This window comes from Bos taurus, chromosome 4 (assembly GCF_002263795.3).
Source record: "Bos taurus isolate L1 Dominette 01449 registration number 42190680 breed Hereford chromosome 4, ARS-UCD2.0, whole genome shotgun sequence".
In the NCBI taxonomy this organism is placed as follows: domain Eukaryota; kingdom Metazoa; phylum Chordata; class Mammalia; order Artiodactyla; family Bovidae; genus Bos; species Bos taurus.
In genome coordinates this window covers 51142155-51162248 of record NC_037331.1, presented here as the reverse complement: position 1 = coordinate 51162248, position 20094 = coordinate 51142155, and the positions used below count along the sequence as shown (strand labels likewise).

Below are 20094 nucleotides of genomic sequence, written 5' to 3'. Positions count from 1 at the left end.
TTTAAGCTACCTTTTTCACTCTCCTCTTTCACTTTTATCAGGAGGCTCTTTAGTTCCTCTTCACTTTCTGCCATAAGGGTGGTGTCATCTGCATATCTGAGAATATTGATGTATCTCCCTGCAATCTTGATTTCAGCTTGTTCTTCATCCAGTCTGGCATTTTCCATGATGTACTTTGCATATAAATTCAGTAAGCAAGGTAACAGTATACAGCCTTGATGTACTCCTTTCCCAATTTGGAACCAGTCCATTGTTCCATGTCTGGTCCTAACAGTTAGGGCCTGCCTCTGTGATTGAGTATACAAACCTATTGTAAACTGTAACTTCTCTGTCATGTCTATAGCTGTCCTTTTCTGCTAAGTTTTTTTTTTCCTTGACAATAATAAAAATCTCCTCTTATGATAACCAACTGTTGCTGGAACTCCCACAACCATCTTAGTTTTGTGGCTTGGCTAAATATTGGCCTCTACTATTATAAGAACCAGAGCTTCTACCTCCCAGGTTTCCTTCCTTTGTGATTCTAGAATTTGAAGGTTTATTGTATAACTGTCAAAGTCATTGTAGCTTTCATCACCACCAAAACCACTTCCATTATTAACAAATCCACTGTTGCCATCAAGTCCACCACCAACATGGCTGTGGCAAAGCCAACAACACTGAAGTTTCCTCCATGACCAAAATTGCCATTCCCTTGAAAACAACCTCTTCAACCGCTGCTAAAATCTTCCGAACCATTTTGCACTGGATGAGGAACTGTCCATCTCTTGCTTGCCCAGGGCTGTTCTTATTTCACAGTTACAGCTGTTCAAAAGGTTGCATTTCTGAATGACAGCCTTATCCATGGAGTTGTGGTCACTGAAGGTTACAAACACAAAGGCTGTCTTTTTGTCATTTCCCTAGTAATGATTTCAGTCATTTCATTCTTCCTATACTGCTCAGATTAATCTCTTACATGATGTTCTTCAGTCTTGTCTTCATTGCTACTGACAAAGGTCTTTTTCACAGGTAACTGGGCACCTAATCTTTGAAAACCTTCTCTGAAAAACCTTCTTTGGCTCACAGCTCTTCCATCCACCGGTGTGGCCTAGAATTCATGATGTGTCTGCTTGCACCACTGTGCCATGTGTCAGAACTCAAAGCTTGTGGAGTGCTTGGTGTCCGGATCTTCCATTACCGCCCAATCTGTGGGTGTTCCCCATGGCTCCTCAGTCTCTCACTGCTTTTTTTTTTTTTTCTTTTTTGAAGTTCATACCTTTAACCAAGAGTTTATGTGGCTCTTTGGGAGACTCAGTTAGACATTATGGCAGTAGAAAGAAGACTATAACAATGCCCTCTCAGCTGTGGCCACAGGTAGAAACTCACTTCGTTTTTAATATCAGTGGTGATATTTTAGTTTCTAGATGTTTTTAAAATTCTTTTCAATTACCTTTTAGCTTTATCTTTTTCCTTTAAGTACTATGAACCTTATTAACGTTTATTATTCATTTTGAATTTTCTTTTATCATCTCTACACAGATTTGTTTTATAGTCTGTGTATGATAATTTTATTATCTGACATTCTTGAGTATCTGAGTCCATGGTTTATTTTTTCTGTGACTCTCAACCTTGGAGGCTTATTCTGTGGCATGTTTTGTAATTTAGATTATAAACTCAAGTTTGGGGAAGTTTTACCTGGAAGAATCCTCTGCAAGCCTGGTGGAAAATGTGACCTGCTGAGAGGTTTTGTTCTTGCATCTCTAGGCACCTCAATCTAGAATTTTTTTTAAGGTTAATTTCTTGGGTAGGCAATTCCTAGAATAAGCTGTATAAATTCTAACTTCAAAATAAAATGAGGAGAGGCTGGTAATCGTAATTAATTGAGTAATTTATCTTTCCCTACACAAATCTTAATACCTAGCAAACAGGTCCCCAGTTGATTCCCGGTGCTAGTGGTCAGATTTGTCCTTTATTGACCCTATAGCCCTTTGAAGGTTCTGACTTTATGTGGGGAAGGATTGGATATTGCGTCCTAATTCTCATTCCTCGCTTCAAGAAGGCCCCAAACCTTGTTTCCCGCACTGACATGACCAATCTTATAAAGAGGGCGATCAGTGAACTTCCACTGAGGCACCAAAACTTGAGTTTTCAGCTTCCTCTTTACTTTTGGCCTTTGGAACTTTCTTGTATTTGAGGATGGGTGTGGGGAGAATTCACTCACACTTTTCAGAGGATGTTTATTTTACCTTACATTGAATTTCTAGACATTTTGTAGCAAAAGGCTTCTTTGGGGGCTATTTCATCTGCCATATTATTAATATCTGAAAGATAAATCTGATTTATTTCACCTACCTTTTCAATACTGTTTCTCTAACACTGAGGAAAATACCATTTGATAGATGGTAAATTGTGCCAGATATTTGTTGAATAAATAATTGTTGAATTAAGGAATAAAGCTCAATAGTATTCATGCATTTTAAAGGAAAAGTCCCTAAGATAGTTTCTTCATCCCCAGGCAGCATTGGTAAGGGTGAGAATTTAGGCCCCATTCTAGGACAGTGAGAGGAAATGACATTTAGGGGTGAGTTGTTACCCTCACGATTGTCTATATAATCTACCTAGGGATCTTATTCTGCAATAGTTGTATAAGGAAAAATGCTTACATGTTCAAGAAATATGAAAATTGCTTTTGGACATCATCTCACTCTATTTATTGCTCCAAAAGAATGAATCACATTCTAAGCAGGATTACTTTCCCTAGATTTTATTTACTTATTTATTTTAAGGACCACCTTCTCCATGATCTCACATTTCTTAGCAGTTTTCTCACAAATTAAAATTCATATCTAGGGACAAGTTCTTTTCATCATGAATAAACATGAATGTAAATCTATTCCATACACTTTTAAAGTAATAAAAATTCTCCACCCTCTCCTCTCCCCTAATCCATTGTTTAAGATTCCATTTAGACAAAGATTCTCTCTTACTCCCCTACACTCCTCAGATATTCATGTAAAGACTTATTCTTGGTTCCCTTACATTCTGAAGAGAATTTTTTTTTGCTAATTTAGCCACCATCGGAAGTAATCCCAACCACAAGGCTGGACTGAGTACGTTGTAGATTAGAAACGAATTGGATGTCAGTTCCAATAATGTGCACTACCCCAGCTCTGCTGGACTGTTTCTAGACCAGAAGGTAGAGAAGAGATCATCTGTTGTTTCTAGAACATTATCTAATGCTCTGCTGCTGCTGCGTCGCTTCAGTCGTGTCCGACTCTGTGCGACCCCATAGACGGCAGCCCACCAGGCTTCCCGCCCCTTGGATTCTCCAGGCAAGAACACTGGAGTGGGTTGCCATTTCCTTCTCCAATGCAGGAAAGTGAAAAGTGAAAGTGAAGTCGCTCAGTCGTGTCCAACTCTAGCGACCCCACGGACTGCAGCCTACTAGGCTCCTCTGTCCATGGGATTTTCTAGGCAAAAGTACTGGAGTGGGGTGCCATTGAGGGTTATACAGATCTTCCCAGTTTGCTTTATGGAGAGAAAGACCACCCATAGTTCTTGTTAAACAAGGTAAAAATGTCACTATTGCCTCTATATGCTAATATCATATTTATAAGCACTTTATACCTTTAAAATATTTTAAAATACAGTCTTACATTTGAATACAGTTCTGAAAGTTTTTTCTTGAGTACTGTTGCTAAGAAAATTTTAACCATCTCCCTATTTTAGGGTAATAAGGCAAGACTATTATGAAAAATATTTAAAAAATTGTTGACATGTTAATTCAACCTGAGTAATCAGCATTAGAGAGGAATTTGATGAAAACTCTTGAATAAATCATAATCCATGTCATGTTTGAATTGATACAGAATATTTTTGAACCCTCTTCAGTTGTGGAGTCAATATCCCCCTGAGAGAGTAAATAGACTTCTTATGGCCAGAAACCTTATATTTTCTAGAAGACTTTAAGACCATTGTATTTTATTTTTTTGTTTAAAAAAATTTTTTTTATTATTATTATGTATATGTATTTTAAATATAAATACTTGTTAGATGTGTAACTAATAGTCACTTTCTAGAAGAGCTTTTTTACATGTGACTCTACAGATGATTTGCATCTGGCTTGCACATAAATGAAATCAGAAATCCTCTGGCAGTCCACATGTCCACTGAAAAATATGTCATGGAACCAACTAAGTAGTTTTCAGTAACCCACTGGATAGAATACTTCTTGAGGTTCTTTTTAATTTTATTTTTAATTGGAGGATAATTGCTATACAATATTACGTTGGTTTCTGCCATACAACAACGGTTTACAGGGAAGGAATGGAGGTGCAGACATAGCGAACAGACTTGTGGACACAGCAGGGGAAGGAGAGGGTGGGACAAATTGGGAAAGTAGCACTGACATATATATACTAGCTCCTTGAGTTTTAATCAAGGAGCTGGCACTAGCGAGACCACTGGAGTGAGACTTGCAAATGAATTTTGAGTCCAGGTTCTCTCTCTTATAAGCCTTTTTATGATCTTGAGCAAATTACTAAATCTCTTTGAAACTTACCTAAAAAAAAAAGAGGATAATCATATCTATATCTAAGGGTGGTTCAAAGGACTAAATCCAGCCACACATTTGAAAGTGCTTGTAAAGTAAGAAGTGAAATCTACGTGTCCCGTGTAGCCCCCCGGAAGCCTCTGGGCAAGGGCATGTCTGTCTTAGTCACTGCTGTGTTTCCAGTATGTAGCATAGAGGTTGACTCACTGGAGATGCTCAGCACAGACTGATGGAATGAATAATAATTGTTCTTCCCTGAAGATGATTCAGTGTCTTGCTTACATCACAGTTCAAAACTGTGACATTTCTTTTGTTTTCCCATGAATAAAATGAGAAGTTGGGAATAAATTATGTGTATGGTTCCTTCCAACTGTGGCATTCTGTGATTCCGTGAATTTTAGGAGAATTTGTGCTGCTCTGCTGAAATCCTATATCCATATGACAGAGCAACATAATTTTCAGAAACTGTTTAATTCTATGTCTACAGTATTCAAACCAGAGGGATCATCTTGACCCAATCAGTCAGCTCAGAAAAACATTGATAAATGAAAATCACCAGTAAATGATGGGTTAATAGCCAGAAGACATATTCAGATTCATTTGTCTGTATAGACAGTCTACTGAGTAATTCTTACTCCAGTTACTAAACACTGTAGAGGAGGAAAATTTCTCATCTGTGAATCATGAGTCTAATAAAATCTCTAAGGGCTGGTGTAAATACTTTAAAAAACACAAGCGCTTGTTATTTCATGAGAGTTATTGAGAAGATAAGGCATTGTTTATAGTTACGGCAATATATAAGAAAATTAAATCTCTACTCCTTTCTTCTTCTAGCTGTCCTCTTAGGCTGGGAATATTTGCCTTGATTAAGCACAATTCAACAGGGACGACTTAGAGTTCAAGGCCTTTCATGAAGTCTTCATTACTGTTGGAGAAAAATGGTCAAGGGGCAGATGCCAAAGTTTATGTGGGTGGGTAGACTTTTGGAGACTACAATTCAAATTTCTTTTTCTGTATTTCCTGATATTGGCTTGGCTGGTGTGCAACCTCCACCTGTAACATGAAGCCCCTAAACATTTACAGATGGGTTTGCCAAACTCCCCAGCCTCTGCCCAAGTAACCGGTACGAGCAAGCCAGCCAGTGGATACTGGATGCATCTTCATCACTGAAGCATTTGAATTGACTTTACAGGCAGTAATGTGATTCCTCTCATGCATGGAACTTAGGAAAGCCTATGATGCTATTAAGATAGGATTGTGTGGACTGCCTGGGGAAATCCAGAGCCTGTGATTGAATTACAGGGGCTTTCACAGGGTTAGTCAGTACTCGGAAATTACAAAATCAAGTTGAGTCCAAAAATAGTCTAAATGGTAGATTGATCGTGTTGATCAGATTTTACCCATGCTGTATTATCTAAAACTGGATCATAGCATGGAGGAACAGATGAAGAGTTCTTTTGTTCACCCAAGTGGTTCTCATCTGCTCTCTACTTCTTTGTGTAGCCTATATGTAAATCCAGTTTGACCCATGAAAAATTATCAAGTAAAAGAAAACAGGCTTTCCATATTCTTCCTTTAGCCAGTTGTCATCCTACCCAAGTTCTCCAGTCAGCTGGGATCATGCTTCATATTGTCTATAACCAGTGTCTTTCTTCTTCCACTCTGCCCCACCTCACGTCCAGCACACGTTGGCCCTTTCCCACCTTCGTTGGCAAATGTTGGACAGCTTTCTGAATGCATTCACTTCACTAAAATATCACCCCACAAGGCTAGGGTACTTGTAATAAGGACAACTGTGTGTTTTATAATAGGCTCTTGTGTTTGTGTTCGTACAACAAACAACCTGCAGCTGATGCCCACCCTGGTCTTCCACTGAAAGTTTTCACTATCTCTTGGCTTGAAACTCAGACTTCCTTCATCTTGCCAGGCCCCCATTGGACATTACCCCTCTCTGTCCTGAGAAGCTCGAAATTACTCAGCTATGTTAGGATGAGCTAGAACATTCTCACTCCTCCACCTTCCGGGTCATATTTTGGGGCTTTTTATTCCTGTGTTGTGAAACTGAGGAATCCCTAAGAAAAATTCTGCTTCCAGCTTCTAAAACCACATTATTGTTTCCCCTTGCTGACCTTTTATCCTGCCTTTGATTCCTGTCAGCAGAAACCCAGGAGCCCCGTGCTTTCCCACCCTCCCAGGACACAACAGCATAGGTCTGAGTGACCCGCAAGTCCCAGCCTGGTCATCCTGTCTCTGTGTTGGGAAGTTCTGTGACTATACCCTGTCCCAAATCTCCCTTCCCAGCTGGTCTGTTGTATTAATGCTGAGCATTAATCCCATTAAGATAAGACTCCCAAGGAGATGTTCTGTCTGACAATGGCATGAATATGTGTGACTTCATTTTAATAAGATGCCTTAAAATGCTAGATCCTCCGTTCTCAACTGGAAATTGTTTCACTGTCACCTCCCTCTCCCCGCCCCCCACCCTCCGAGGGCATCCGACAATGTTTAGAGACCCTGCCGGTTGTCGCAGGTGGGAGCAGGGAAGTTGCTCCTGGTATCCAGAGATTAGAAACCGGGGTTGCTTCTAAAGATCCTACAATGTACAGGACAGTCCTCTTGTACAAAGGCTTAGATAAAAGGGGAATTTCGTTGACAGTGTCTGGGCAAAAAATATTTGGGGGAAATGCCCTTTGAAAAACACACACAGACACATGTTTTGTGTTGCTACCTCTTCTTTAGATCATTCAAGTGTGAGAGTTTCTAGAAGGAATGATGGAACTCTAGAGGGACCAGGCGAAGCCCAACTAGGGGGCTGATCACCTTGGAGTGCTTGAAGTACTCTCAGTACTTTGCTTAGGTCACCCCAAAACATAGTTCATCAGGGAAGAGAAAATGCAGGGAGGGGCAGATTTCCCTTGCTGTGGGAGAGTTTATTTCCATTTTCTGAGCTTTTGCTGCTTATATGTTAAGTGGCACACACAGTCTGGATGCACAGATTTCAGTGAAGTCGTTAGAGATCTTATATGTTTTTAATTAAGCTGAGGGGAAAAGAACAACATGTTAGCCAAGAGCAAGCACTGATACAGACAACAATAACAGAGAGAAGTTGATGGGGCGGGGTCTAGCTGCTGTGCTACCAAAGCATGCTGGTACTGAGAGGTGGTGAGCACTTAGATGACAACCCCAGGAGAACACAGGTGAACATCTGGAATAATTTCTTAATCTAGAATATATCTTACCTGTGAACTCACAAGCTAGTTATCATAGTAAGGTATGCCTTCCCTGAAAATCTTTACAGATTGAAAGACACCTGTTAATCAAGGTGTTAAGTGTGATCCCAAGAAAAGACAAGGGAATAATTTCCGTAACTTCTTTTCACCAGAGGGTTTGGCAAGACTATCACGAGTTTAGAATAACAATGTCAACACCGAAAATTCGCTTTAATATGTTTTGATTTCACAGAAAATGTAGACTTGTAAATAACAATAGTTCTTTGTAACAGTCTGCCTGACACTTTTATTAGCTTTTGGACGTGGGAGGTTTGGCTAAACAAGAATCTATGTGAATATCAGGGGGAAAAAAAAACCTAGATCTTGAACAATGATGATTTAGAAAAATAATGATCATGTTGGGCTTTGCAAGCCACCTGTCACTTTGCTGATCCCCAGAAAAATGTAAAGAACATTCTCATGGATGAGTGAAAGTTTTCTCTGCCTAGGTAAGGAGGAGGTTAGAATCAGCACACCTTAGTTGTCAGCTTACACCAGCAGACCGCTTTGCAGAAGGTCAGTGCAGACCTGACAAGAGCAGTTTACAGGCTTTGGAACTGGGAGGTCTATTTGTTGACAGTGCAACTCTTGCTCTTAAGATAAGGAAACTCAGGTTGAAGTACAGTAAATAGACAAAAGAACGGTTCTGGTCCATTGGATACCTCTCTGAGCCTTTATTTTGAGAGTGGGCAAGAGGGGAGATGAATGTTCTTTAGCTGAGCAAGACATCAGCCCTGGGCCAGCCTTTAATAAATGAGAAGTAATAACAATATCCTGGCCTGAAAATACCATCAAACCCAAGCACATGTACAGTCACGTTGGCTGTCCCAGAGAGAGAGAGGCCTGCTGTAGGTCTTGTAGAGTCAATGTAAGATTCTTTAATAAGTTAATAAGGCCGAGAAATGCCGATGTGACGTTAGATTTTTCTGACTTTAAAGCTACCTTCTTTGAAAAAGAAATATGATACCTGATGTTTTCAAGCTTTGTAATGACTCCTATAAAAAGGCAAGTGGTTGTGACAATTGAAAACATCTCTTGAAATTAACATTGGCAGCTGGGAGCAGAGCTGGACACCAGGTATGGACAGCTGAGCAATGGCCTGAGGCTCAGGGCCTCCAGATGCCTAGAAGTCAGTGCTGGGAGGGGACGGGCGCAGCAGCAGCAGGAGGCTGGGGGCTACCCACCAGAGCTGAAAAAGCCACACTCCACCGTTGCCAGACTCAGCTGGTCTCTTGGCAATAGTTACCTGGCTCTTTCCTTCTCACTTCTCCTCCCATGATCAGGCCACGTGCAGATTAAATTGCCATTTTTGGTGGATCTTCTGGGATGCTGTGTCCGATCTAGTGACACCCATTGTAAGGCAGAGCAGATGGGCAGTGTTCTACACCTCGGGGTGCTTGTACCTCTCCTCCCATCCTGAAGCAACTGTGGTCCAGTAACAGGTCAGGGTCCCCATCCCCAAGGGGCACAGAGCCAGAGCCAAGTGTGATCATGGCTCCAGGGGTGCTCGTGCTTGAGTTTAAGCCATTTAAGGAGATAAATTTGTCTCTCCTTTTCTTTTCTTTTTAATATTTATTTATTTAGCCACTCTGGGTTGTAGGTTGTGGCACGTGGGATCTTTGTTTTGGCACGCGGGATCTTTGTTTCAGCACATGGGATCTTTGTTTCGGCACGAGGGATCTTTAGTTGTGGCCTGTGAACTCTTCAGTTATGACATGTAGGATCCAGGTCCCTGACCAGAGTTCAAACCTGGGGCCCCTGCACTGGGAGCACAGAGTCTTAGCCCCTGGGCCACAGGGAAGTCCCTAACTGGCCTCTTAAGGTAAGGTGTTAATGCTCTCAGAGTGACCGTCCAGGACGCTGTAACTAGAATGCACCTTGACAAAGGGTGTTCACAGAATACAAAGATCAGTTGGCACCACAAGCAAACGAAAAGACATGATCTTGGGCTTAGAAAACTTCCATTTCTAATACGATTTTTTTATTGAGGGGAAATTCATAAGGGGATTTGACCTGAATGGAGTCTCTCATTGTTTTATTTTGGGTAAATCCATGCCATATTCCCTTAAAAGCCTGGATAATCAAGAGTTTAGTATCTTTTAGAGTCATGAAACATTGATACTTTACCAAGTGTTAGAAAAAATGAGTTTGAAATTAACTTCACCTTTTAAAAAATTTGGAGAATTTCCCCCAAAGAATGGAGATTTTCTCTTTCATAAGTAAAAGCCGGTAAAAATATTTCACTCTCTTATTTTGCCCTCCACAGTGGCTTAATCTACTGCTGCTTGAGAAGGTTGCCATAGTCTCTCTTACAAATTAGGACAATTTATGTAGCAAGAGGCAATTTATGAGCAAGGGAACATGGACATGCCTTGTCCCCTTGTTCCTTATCATGAAGGATACATTTCAGCATAAAAAGAAAGTCAGATCTAAACATGCCATGGATAAACAAACAATGAACATCCCCTCAAGATGTTAAAATTGCTTAGAATCTACCAGGTTAATTCGGAGACAAACTAGTTTCATTTAAGAGATAAAGTGCCTAACTTTCTTGAAGACTTTGAGTGTGTTTCTGTTTGTAGGAGCATCAGGGTAATGACTGGTATTTCTGTAGATCCCTTTACATCTTTTGATCTCAGTTTTTCCAGATACAAGCTGAGGGGAACTAAAATGTCCTCCCAAATCCTTTCTATGTCTAACTATATCCATAGATTTATGACTTCACAATTTATCCAGCAGGAAAAGAGGTGCTGATGGTTCAAGCATCAGTGTAACCAAGACTGAGTCCCACTGCTTGGCCTCCCACGAGACCCCCAGGCCCACATTGGACCCAGAGCAGCCACCATAACACTTCACTCCTTCCCTCTAAATCCACAGAATAAAAAGAAGGAATAGCCACTTTGGAAAAATTAGATGGTAAAGCATCTGCCTACAATGCGGGAGACCCAGGTTCAGTCCCTGGGTTGGGAAGATCCTCTGCAGAAGGAAATGGCAACCCACTCCAGTACTCTTGCCTGGAAAATCCCATGGACAGAGGAGCGTGGTAGGCTACAGTCCATGGGGGCACAAAGAGTCAGACATGACTGAGCGACTTCACTCTTTTTTAGGATTTGGCAGTGAGGGCAAAGAGATGAATCCTGTCATTTTTGAGAAGGGTGATTGCAACCATGAAATTAAAAGAAGCTTACTCATTGGAAGGAAAGTTATGACCACTAGACAGTATATTAAAAAGCAGAGACATTACTTTGTCAACAAAGGTCCATCTAGTCAAGGCTATGGTTTTTCTAGTAGTCATGTATGGATGTGAAAATTGGACTATAAAGACAGCTGAGTGCCAAAGAATTGATGCTTTTGAACTGTGGTGTTGGAGAAGACTCTTGAGAGTCCCTTGGACTGCAAGGAGATCCAACCAGTCCATCCTAAAGGAGATCAGTCCTGGGTGTTCATTGGAAGGACTGATGTTAGAGCTGAAACTCCAATACTTTGGCCACCTGATGCGAAGAGCTGACTCATTTGAAAAGACCCTGATGCTGGGAAAGATTGAGGGCAGGAGAAGGGGACGACAGAGGATGAGATGGTTGGATGGCATCACCAACTCAATGGACATGAGTTTGAGTGAACTCCGGGAGTTGGTGATGGACAGGGAGGCCTGGTATGCTGCAGTTCATGGGGTTGCAAAGAGTCAGACACGACTGAGGGACTGAACTGAAACTGAAGGGGCAAGTATCATTATGACAAAACACTCCATAAGGTTGCTATCTATAAGCCTTGGTCTAAATGTCCTGTCTAAAGCAAGGACAGAGAACGTGAAAGCCAAAATATCCAAGGATGAGCAGCATCAGTGATTTGACACAAGATGCCTGAAGGGAACCATCCTGTTAGTTAGCGTCGCTGTGTGAAGAGATCACATTTAGATCTAGACGCTAACTGGACAGGGCAGAAGGAGTACCTTCATGTATTTCACCTTTCTTTCATCTGATACATTAAGTAGGGCAGGCAGCCTCTCCATTTCCCCTGGATGTCAATTTTTGGTTTAGGGCAGAAGCCCACCACAATTTGCTTATTGATGTTTCCATAATTACAGCTGGGTCCCTTAACTATAGTCTCCAAGTTATAATTTGTTTGCAATATAATACACTAGAGTTACCAACTTCATAAGCAAAGTTACGTGTCATTTGCTTTAGGTTAGGGTATCTTGTCGTCATATAAACATCAAATAACACAGTTAAACATGACAGGTCTTTAACGGTGTGCTTGAAGGGAGATGAGTACTGGCTGATGCTCCCTTGTGTATGTGGACAACTTTTAGGCATCTGCTTATGGTAGAGGTTGTCTGGGCATGACTGCTTTGGAAACCTCTCTGTCAGCAATTTGGTTCCCTGGTCTTGTCATTTCAAAAGTGTTCATTTTCAAAGCCATTTCAGTTACAAAATTCCATGGGCCACAGGCATCACACCAAGTAGGAATTTTATTCCCCACTTTCCCCCTTATCATGTTGTACAGACACATTTTCTAACCTTCCACTCTCTACGCTACTTCCCTCCATCTTCACCCAGTACTTACAGAATACTGCCAGATCATAAGTCTCCTTTTTAATTCTCTTCAAATCTCATTCCCTAAAAGGTTCTTTATATTGAGTGGACAGTAATGCAAAGCAGTCACTTTCTGAGGCTTTTGCTATTGCACAGATTCCAAACTGTACCAATGGACAACAGACCCACCTTGTCACATCAGATTTTAATATGGCAACAAATGCCTTGAAATACATGCATTTGAAACCTGAAGTTTATTGAAAGCCATTTTTCTCCAGCCAATTACCGATTGATTACCCCAGAGGTAGCAGGCTGTGAAAATCACTTTATCAGGCAAAAGCCTTGCTTGGTCTTTTCAAGAATTAAAGTTAAATCAGTGGGGACTGATTCTGCTTTCTTTACTTTACCCTCCAGAGAGAAGTATAGAATTTCTTAACTGTGAACATTTGTTGAAAAACACAGAGGAAGCTCATTTGAGACACTTTTTCTCTCTAGTCATCTGCTCTAGAAAGAGGAAATGTTGAGGGGGGTGGAAACAGTGACCTGGCCCCTCCGCTCCTCTAACAACCTGTTGTGACCAGGAAGAGACATGTCCCAGAATGCCAGAAGTCAGAGAAAATAGGGAAGACTTAGTGTGCAGCGTGTGGCCCCTGTCCTGGCCCCCCAGGGAGGGGGAAGGGGCTTCTGTGCCTCAGGAAGTATCTCCCAGAGAGAACCCAAAGGCCCAGCATCCTTGCAGATCCAATGGAGTCCTTGCGGGAGGGAAGCTGGATGATAGCCTCCACTGGGGTCATGTCGGAGCAGCCCAGTCGGGGCTCTTCGGGGCCTTGCACGTGTGCACGTCCAGGGCCTCCACGCAGTCCTGGCAGCGCACGGCACAGCACCAGTGGAACTTACACTCACACTTGGTCTTCCGGGTAATGTGGGAGGTGTCGTAGCCTCTGCCACAGCACATGACTTCGCAGCTGTCCATGCCCCGGGAAGTCAGGTTGCACACACGGCCCGCTGTACCCAGGGAGCCTGGAAGACAGGTCAGGGCATGTTACTGAATTAGCATGGGTGGAATACAGCATTCTTCTGAAGGAAGGGTTCCGAGATCATCCTCCAGGACTGGGCCCCGATGCCACCTCACCACAGCCCAGGGCTGGACCACACAGCGCGTGTCAGCCTCGGAGGCAATGGCAGCAAGGGCCACATCCAGGAAGGATGGACATGAAGCCCTGGGGCTGTCCTGGGCATCTTGACTCCAGCACTGCCACTGTAAGTTGGATGGACTTTTCTGCTTACCCTTACCCAGCCTTGGACTGATGGGTCACTGGATGGCCAAGGCCAGATCAGAATGAAAGAAGGACCTGTCCTGATCCTCCCTCTCCTGACCTTAAACTGCACTAAGGAAGCAGTGGCCAAAGTTAGCTCTCTTGGAATCTGTCAGGGTATGGACCTCTTGCAAGGGAGGAGATTCTGCCTCCCTGGACCTGATTACACTGGCTTCTAGGAAAGGTTAGAGAGCTCTGCTTGCTGAAGGGGATGTGTGGGCACCATTCGTGTAAGGCCTTGAGGAGGGAGCCATGCTCAGCCTGGTTTATCTTTTGTGTGTTGGTCTAGTGGGCCATTGAGATGTGTGTGAGATACCTGGTTGAAGACAGGATTCTAGGTCTTTGATAAACAAAACTGGTATAAAAAGCCTGTTAGAAATGACTGGTGGACATTGTCTTCATTATTTAGGATGATGCTTGCTACATGGCAATTCATATTTATGTATTTGTTTCTCCAAGAATCTCAAAGATAGGAAGCCTCTTAATTGTTCTTTTCGTGGGGAAGCACTCAGAACTCTTTTACAGGAGTGCTATCAGACAGCAGAACCAAGGGTAGCGCACATTTGTAGAGCCTGCTCAGCTCATAGTGATCCTTTGTGCTCAGAGCAGGGCGCCTGGCAGCAATGTAAGCAACGTGAGTCTTCTCTGTCAGCAGCAGGTGACTGGGCCAGGGGTGGGCACTGACTTGAACTGGGCCACTCGGGTAGATTTCCCTGAGGATTTGTGCTTCCGATGGAGACAGTACAAACTCCAAGTGTAAACTCGGTAGCTGTTGGCAGCTGTGTACCATGATGTGGTCTGTGGGTGAGAAGACATCACACAGACAAGACGAGACAGACGTCCAGAGACAGTGAGGACAAGACATGGAATGAGAACGCTGCCCAGATGCTGGACTGTTTTCTGGACATTTCTCTCGGAGGTCTGGCTGCATCCCAGCCTTTGGATTCCTAGACACCCTGTATCCTTGTAATAAATTTCCCCTTTTAGCGTAAACCACTCAAGTTTCTATTACTTGTGATTGACAGTCCTATATAATCTACAAACCTAGAGAAGCTAAACTCTTACTGAAAAACTAAACAAAACAAAAACTTTTATCAGGATGAAAAAGACAGTGACTTCATTTTCCATTGCTCCGTTATTTAACTAGGAATTTCTCCCTCTTTATAACTCCTCCGGTGCCTCGTGACTCTGTTTATCACATTCCACCCTGTGTTCCAATTATCTATATAAATGTCATGTTGCCCTGCCTGTCAAGAATGACCAGAGAAGCAGCCAGGTTCAAGCAGGGCATGAGGTCAAGAAGAAGAGTAGGAGGGGCAGGACTTGCTCTGCGTGATCAGGCCACTGACCGCAGGAAGACAGGCAGGGGAATTTCATAAGGACAGGAAGGATGGCAAAGGGCTGGGGTCAGGGTGGCGGGTGGGTCAGCCAGGGATGGCTCGGAGCCTATATCATGCTGAAGAAGCAAAGGGTTAGAAGAGACAGCAGCCAGATTCGGGGCAACCATCAGGACAGTACTCAGAATTACTGTGCAGAAAGGACTCACTGCCAAATGCTGCCTCTTAACAGCACACCCATTTATTTACTTCAGTAAATATTTAGTGAATGCAAATGTGTAAGACATTGTGTGGCTACTTGGGGTTTTGGTGGTGATGATGAGGAAATAAAATAATTAGGATTTTAGTTCAGTTCTGATTCACAGAAAACTCATAATACAAGGAAGAGATAAATATGTAAAGAGGTATTTCCATTACTTCAAGATAACTGCTCCATTTGCTGAAGACTTTCTATAGCCAATGGTAGGGTTTTGTGAAAATAGCACCATAAAGCTCAAGACAATAGAGTGAGGTTATTTAGGGCTTGTACAGATCAGGGTTCAAATCCTAGCTTTACCATGTATGACTGTGTGACCTTGGGTAAATTAAGTAAGATAAATTACTTAATCTCATTAAGCTTCAGTTTCCTCCCATGCAAAATTGGGATAAAAACAGTTCCTTCCTCAGGGGTTGTGGTGAGGATGGAATGAGATTATGCTTGGAGGCGCCTGGCATAATAAGTGCTCAATAAATGTTAACCGTTCATTCACTTGGGCCCAGATGGTAAAGAAATTCCCTGCAATGCAAGAGACTTGGGTTCAATCCCTGGATGGGGAAGATCCCCTGGAGAAGGGAATGCCTACCCACTCCAGTATTCTTGCCTGGAGAATCCCATGGACAGAGGAGCCTGGCAGGCTACAGTTGATGGGGGTCACAAAGAGTAAGACACAGCTGAGTGACTAACACTTCACTTCATTCATTCACTTAACGAGTGTTTAACAAAAGTGCCTACTATGTGCTAGGCCTAGTTCTGGGAGCTTGAGCTGTGTCAATGAACAAAACAAAGATCCTGCCTGCTTTGAGGAGTTTATGTTCTAGGGAGAGTGCATGAAGCATATTATCATAATGATATTTATTAATATTAATAGTAGCGAACAGGATCAGAAAAGGAGCTGTTAATGGTTTTGTAGAGGAGGTGGCATTAGATATAAGACATGAAGGATGAATAGAAGATTGAAGGGAGAATGGGGTGACAGGCCTTTCTGGCAAGAGAGAACCTCCCAGTAGAAACTTGGAGGTCAAGTACACAAGAGACTGTGTAGATTCAACGTGACCGAGGCAGAGGTTGCATGTTAGGCAACAAACACGGAAAGGGAGGTTGGAGCCAAAGAGTCTTCCTGCTTTGCTACAATTAGGACTTTATTGCATGGTGGGCGGTGAGCCAGTCCAGATTTTTATTCAGAGAAAAATATGTCAAAATGATAAATCTGAAAGAGTGGCTTGGGGCAGGGTGGTGTCTTGAGTCCTTTGGATCAGTCCAGGCAAGAGATAATGAGTGGGGGCAGAAGACAAATGCATGAGGTGTTAAAGGGGAAGGATCACTGGGTCTTGGTGACTCACTGGATTAAAGGAAGAGTTGTAGGGGGTGATAATGTGTCAAGTAGGAAAAGACTGAAAACTGTTCATTCGGTTCAACAATAAGGGAGGCAACTAGTGTGCTTTAATGAGAGCTGCCTCTGGGGCAATATGCGAGGGCGCAGTGGGGAGGAAAGGCCGGGTGGGGACCGAGAAGCTTGATGATGAAGTGAAAGGAGCGGTGTGCCTGGAGTTCCCTGGTGGACCAGCGGCTAAGACTCTGTGCTCCCAGTGCAGGGGGCCTGGGAACCAGATCTCACATGCTGCAGCCAAGAGCTTGTGTGCCACAATAGAGATCCCACATGGCACAACTAGACCCAGTGCAGCCAAAGAGTACATTCAGAAAGAGAAAATACTAATAAAAAAAGAAGTGATGAGGCTGAAGACGGGACTTCAGGGCGACTTCAGGCCGGCAGGTTGATTGGCAGTTTGTTGTGCAGCAGCACGCATCTGATGCACCGTGCGTGGGTGCTCGTTATATAAAGTGCAAATGGGGAAACTATGCTATTAGAGGTCAGGGTAGTCACGTCTTTTGGTGGGTTGTGGTGAAAAGAGGCGCAAAGGAGACTTCCAGAATACTATTCTCTTCAAGTTCCTGATCTGGGCACATATTATTAATACCCAGAGGTGCTTCTTTGAGAATTCACTGAGCTGTACATGTGGGATACATGCACTTTGCGGTATGAGAAAAGAGAAAGGGGAAGAGGAAGAGGAGGCAGAGGAAGCAGCAGCTGAGCCACATGTGCAAAGACGTGGAAATGTGTGAGGAGCAGAAGGGTGTTCACTTCGGTGAGAAGGTAGCGCTCAAACGGCAGTGGCCGGAGATGAGCCAGTCAGGTGGGCAGAAGCTGCCTGGGAAAGGCCTTGTGTCTCAGGCTCAGGGGTTTGCATGTTAGCCAAGGGCAGTGGGTGCTCCCTAAAAGGGTGACGTGATCTGATTTGCATTTCAGAAGAATCACCAGGGGTGACTGGATTGCAGGGGGCCAGGGTGAAGGCCAGGAGACAAGTTAGAAACCAATGAAACTCTGGGCAGGACATGATGTGGCTTGGACGGAGACAATGGTGTGTGAATGGGAGAGGCTAACAGACTCGAGAGATGCTGAGGAGGAGCATCTCAGGATGTGCGGGCTGACTGGACCAACAGGTGAGAGGGTTTCTCAGAGGTGGGGAACACCTGGGATGGGCAGGCTTTGAGGAGAGATAACGGGCTTAGTTTGCAGCATGTCGAGTTGGCTGTGAATGTGGCCCATCCAGGTAGGAATGGTCACTAAAAATCCTCTGGGACTCAGGAGAGAGGTCAGGATGGAGACACGGATTAGGACATCTTTTGCTGAATGGCAACTGAAGCCCGGGGTGTGAACGAGACCCCTAGTAGGTGTGAAAAGTGTTCTCACCTGCCGTCCACAGGAGACTCAGAATTTTTACCTTTTTTGTGTTTTGTTCATAAGCCCTGCACACTGATAAACATTCCTCACTTCTGCTGATATGCTGTTATCAGAATATAAATCCATTAAAATGCAGTTCGAATTCTTTACCCACTTTGGGGTTGTGGGGCACAGGGGCCAGGACAGAGAGACAACATGTCTCCTTCCTGAATCAGACTGTGGCCTTTTACTGACATCACACGCGGTGGTCGTCCCCTGGTGGCTTGCGAGCATAAGGGGGTCTACGCTGGTGGTCTAGCTCAGCCTTGAGTAATGGCCCTGGTGGGCTTTGTTCCCCAAATGCAGCAACTGGACTAGACTCCATCTGGACAGACGGCTACTCAGTGAAGGAATCTCCACATCATCCAAACTCTGAGAGGAGCAGACAGAGCGATGGCCACTGGCAAGAGCTAAACTCAGAAGTGGTTTCAGAAAAAGACACAGAGACTCTGGCACTGAGTTGTCTCAGCAGTTCAGTGTTTAGCTACAGAATGCTGGAAAACACTGAGACTCTGAACAGAAGGTTGAGAGTTGCTGATGTGAGAGTGCTGTGAGGTTGCAGCCCGGAGCGGCCACAGACCTTCTGGGGGATGAGCAGCACCAGGACAGGCCGGCTGAGGGGAAGGCGGAGCCGCCTAGCAACAGACTGCCAACCGCTCTGCTTTGGGCTTTGGATCTCATTAGATCTGAAGACTGTAGGGAGGAAGGGAAGTTCTGACACTTGCTGTAATTTGGGCAGAAGATATGATCGGAGGACATCACTGACTCAATGGACAAGCTGCTGCTGCTGCTGCTAAGTCGCTTCAGTCATGTCCGACTCTGTGCAACCCCGTAGACGGCAGCCCACCAGGCTCCCCCATCCCTGGGATTCTCCAAGCAAGAACACTGGAGTGGGTTGCCATTTCCTTCTCCAATGCATGAAAGTGAAACGTGAAAGTGAGGTCGCTCAGTCGTGACTCTTAGCGACCCCATGGACTGCAGCCTACCAGGCTCCTCCAGCCATGGGATTCTCCCGGCAAGAGTACTGGAGTGGGGTGCCATTGCCTTCTCCGCTCAATGGACGTAAGTTTGAGCAAACTTCAGGAAATAGTGGAGGACAGGGAAACCTGGAGTGCTGCAGTCCATGGGGTTGCAAAGTCACACGTGACTTAGTGACTGAATAACAACAGAGCTATGTCATCAAAACCCTGAAGAGAGCGTTTGCCAGAGTGCAGAAGCTATATAAAACTTGTTGGTATTGTTTTCCTGTATCAAAATTAGAATAAGGACTTAGTATGATTGACAGCAGTAGGCCTCTATTGTCTTCGGGACCTCCCATTACTCTTTCAAGACAGAAAACATCACCATCACCATCATCCTTAAAAAGAATCAAGACTATGCATTTGTGCATGTGTGTGTGGGAGAGTGAGCTCATGTGTATGAAAAGGAGTCACTGAGTTATATGATCTGACTCCTTGTTTAGTTCTGAATATTTGCGACATATATTTTAGACTTTTATTCTAAATTATATACCAACTTATTAAATAATGAGTCACTCATTACATGATCTGATGACCCCTGCCTGGGCCACAAATAAAACCAGCTACGCTACCAGATTTAAGCCCAAAAGGGCCGGTTTTTACATTTTCAAAGCCAGATAGAGCTGAAGTTCATCCATCCTTTCTTTTCTCCTCTCTTTTACCCCTCTTCTTCTTTCTTTTTTTTCCCCCCTCTACATTTTTTCTTATCCTCTTTCTCTTCTTTTCATTCATAACTGGGGCCAATATTTAACTTTTACAGGCCAGGTCCTGTGATAAGCCTTTGCCTGCATTATCTCACTTAATACTCATAAGCACTTACAAAGTAGGTACAATTATCATCACTGTTTTGGAAATGAGGAAAGAGAAGGTCAGGGAGGTTAAGTGATCACACGGCAAGCAGGTGGCGGGGTCAGAATTTGGAGAAGGTGTATCCAAGCCCAGAGATGGAGGTCTGGACCTTGTGATTGGGCCTCATGTCCCACCAGAAAATAGGAAATAGGCCCCAGAAAGCTGGCTCATGTGTAACAGTATGTAATCAGTGCTTCTACCTATTT

At 43.6% G+C, this 20094-nt stretch overlaps 1 protein-coding gene across 1 annotated transcript in view; it reads right to left on the bottom strand.

Annotated features, from left to right (window-relative positions):
* Positions 1–12251: 12251 nt before the first annotated feature.
* Positions 12252–20094, bottom strand: part of WNT2 (Wnt family member 2) — a 43918-nt gene continuing 36075 nt past the window's right edge. Inside the window, 1 exon segment of the mRNA NM_001013001.1 lies at positions 12252–13349. Coding sequence (NP_001013019.1) covers positions 13120–13349 — 230 coding nt within the window. The 3' untranslated portion in view covers positions 12252–13119.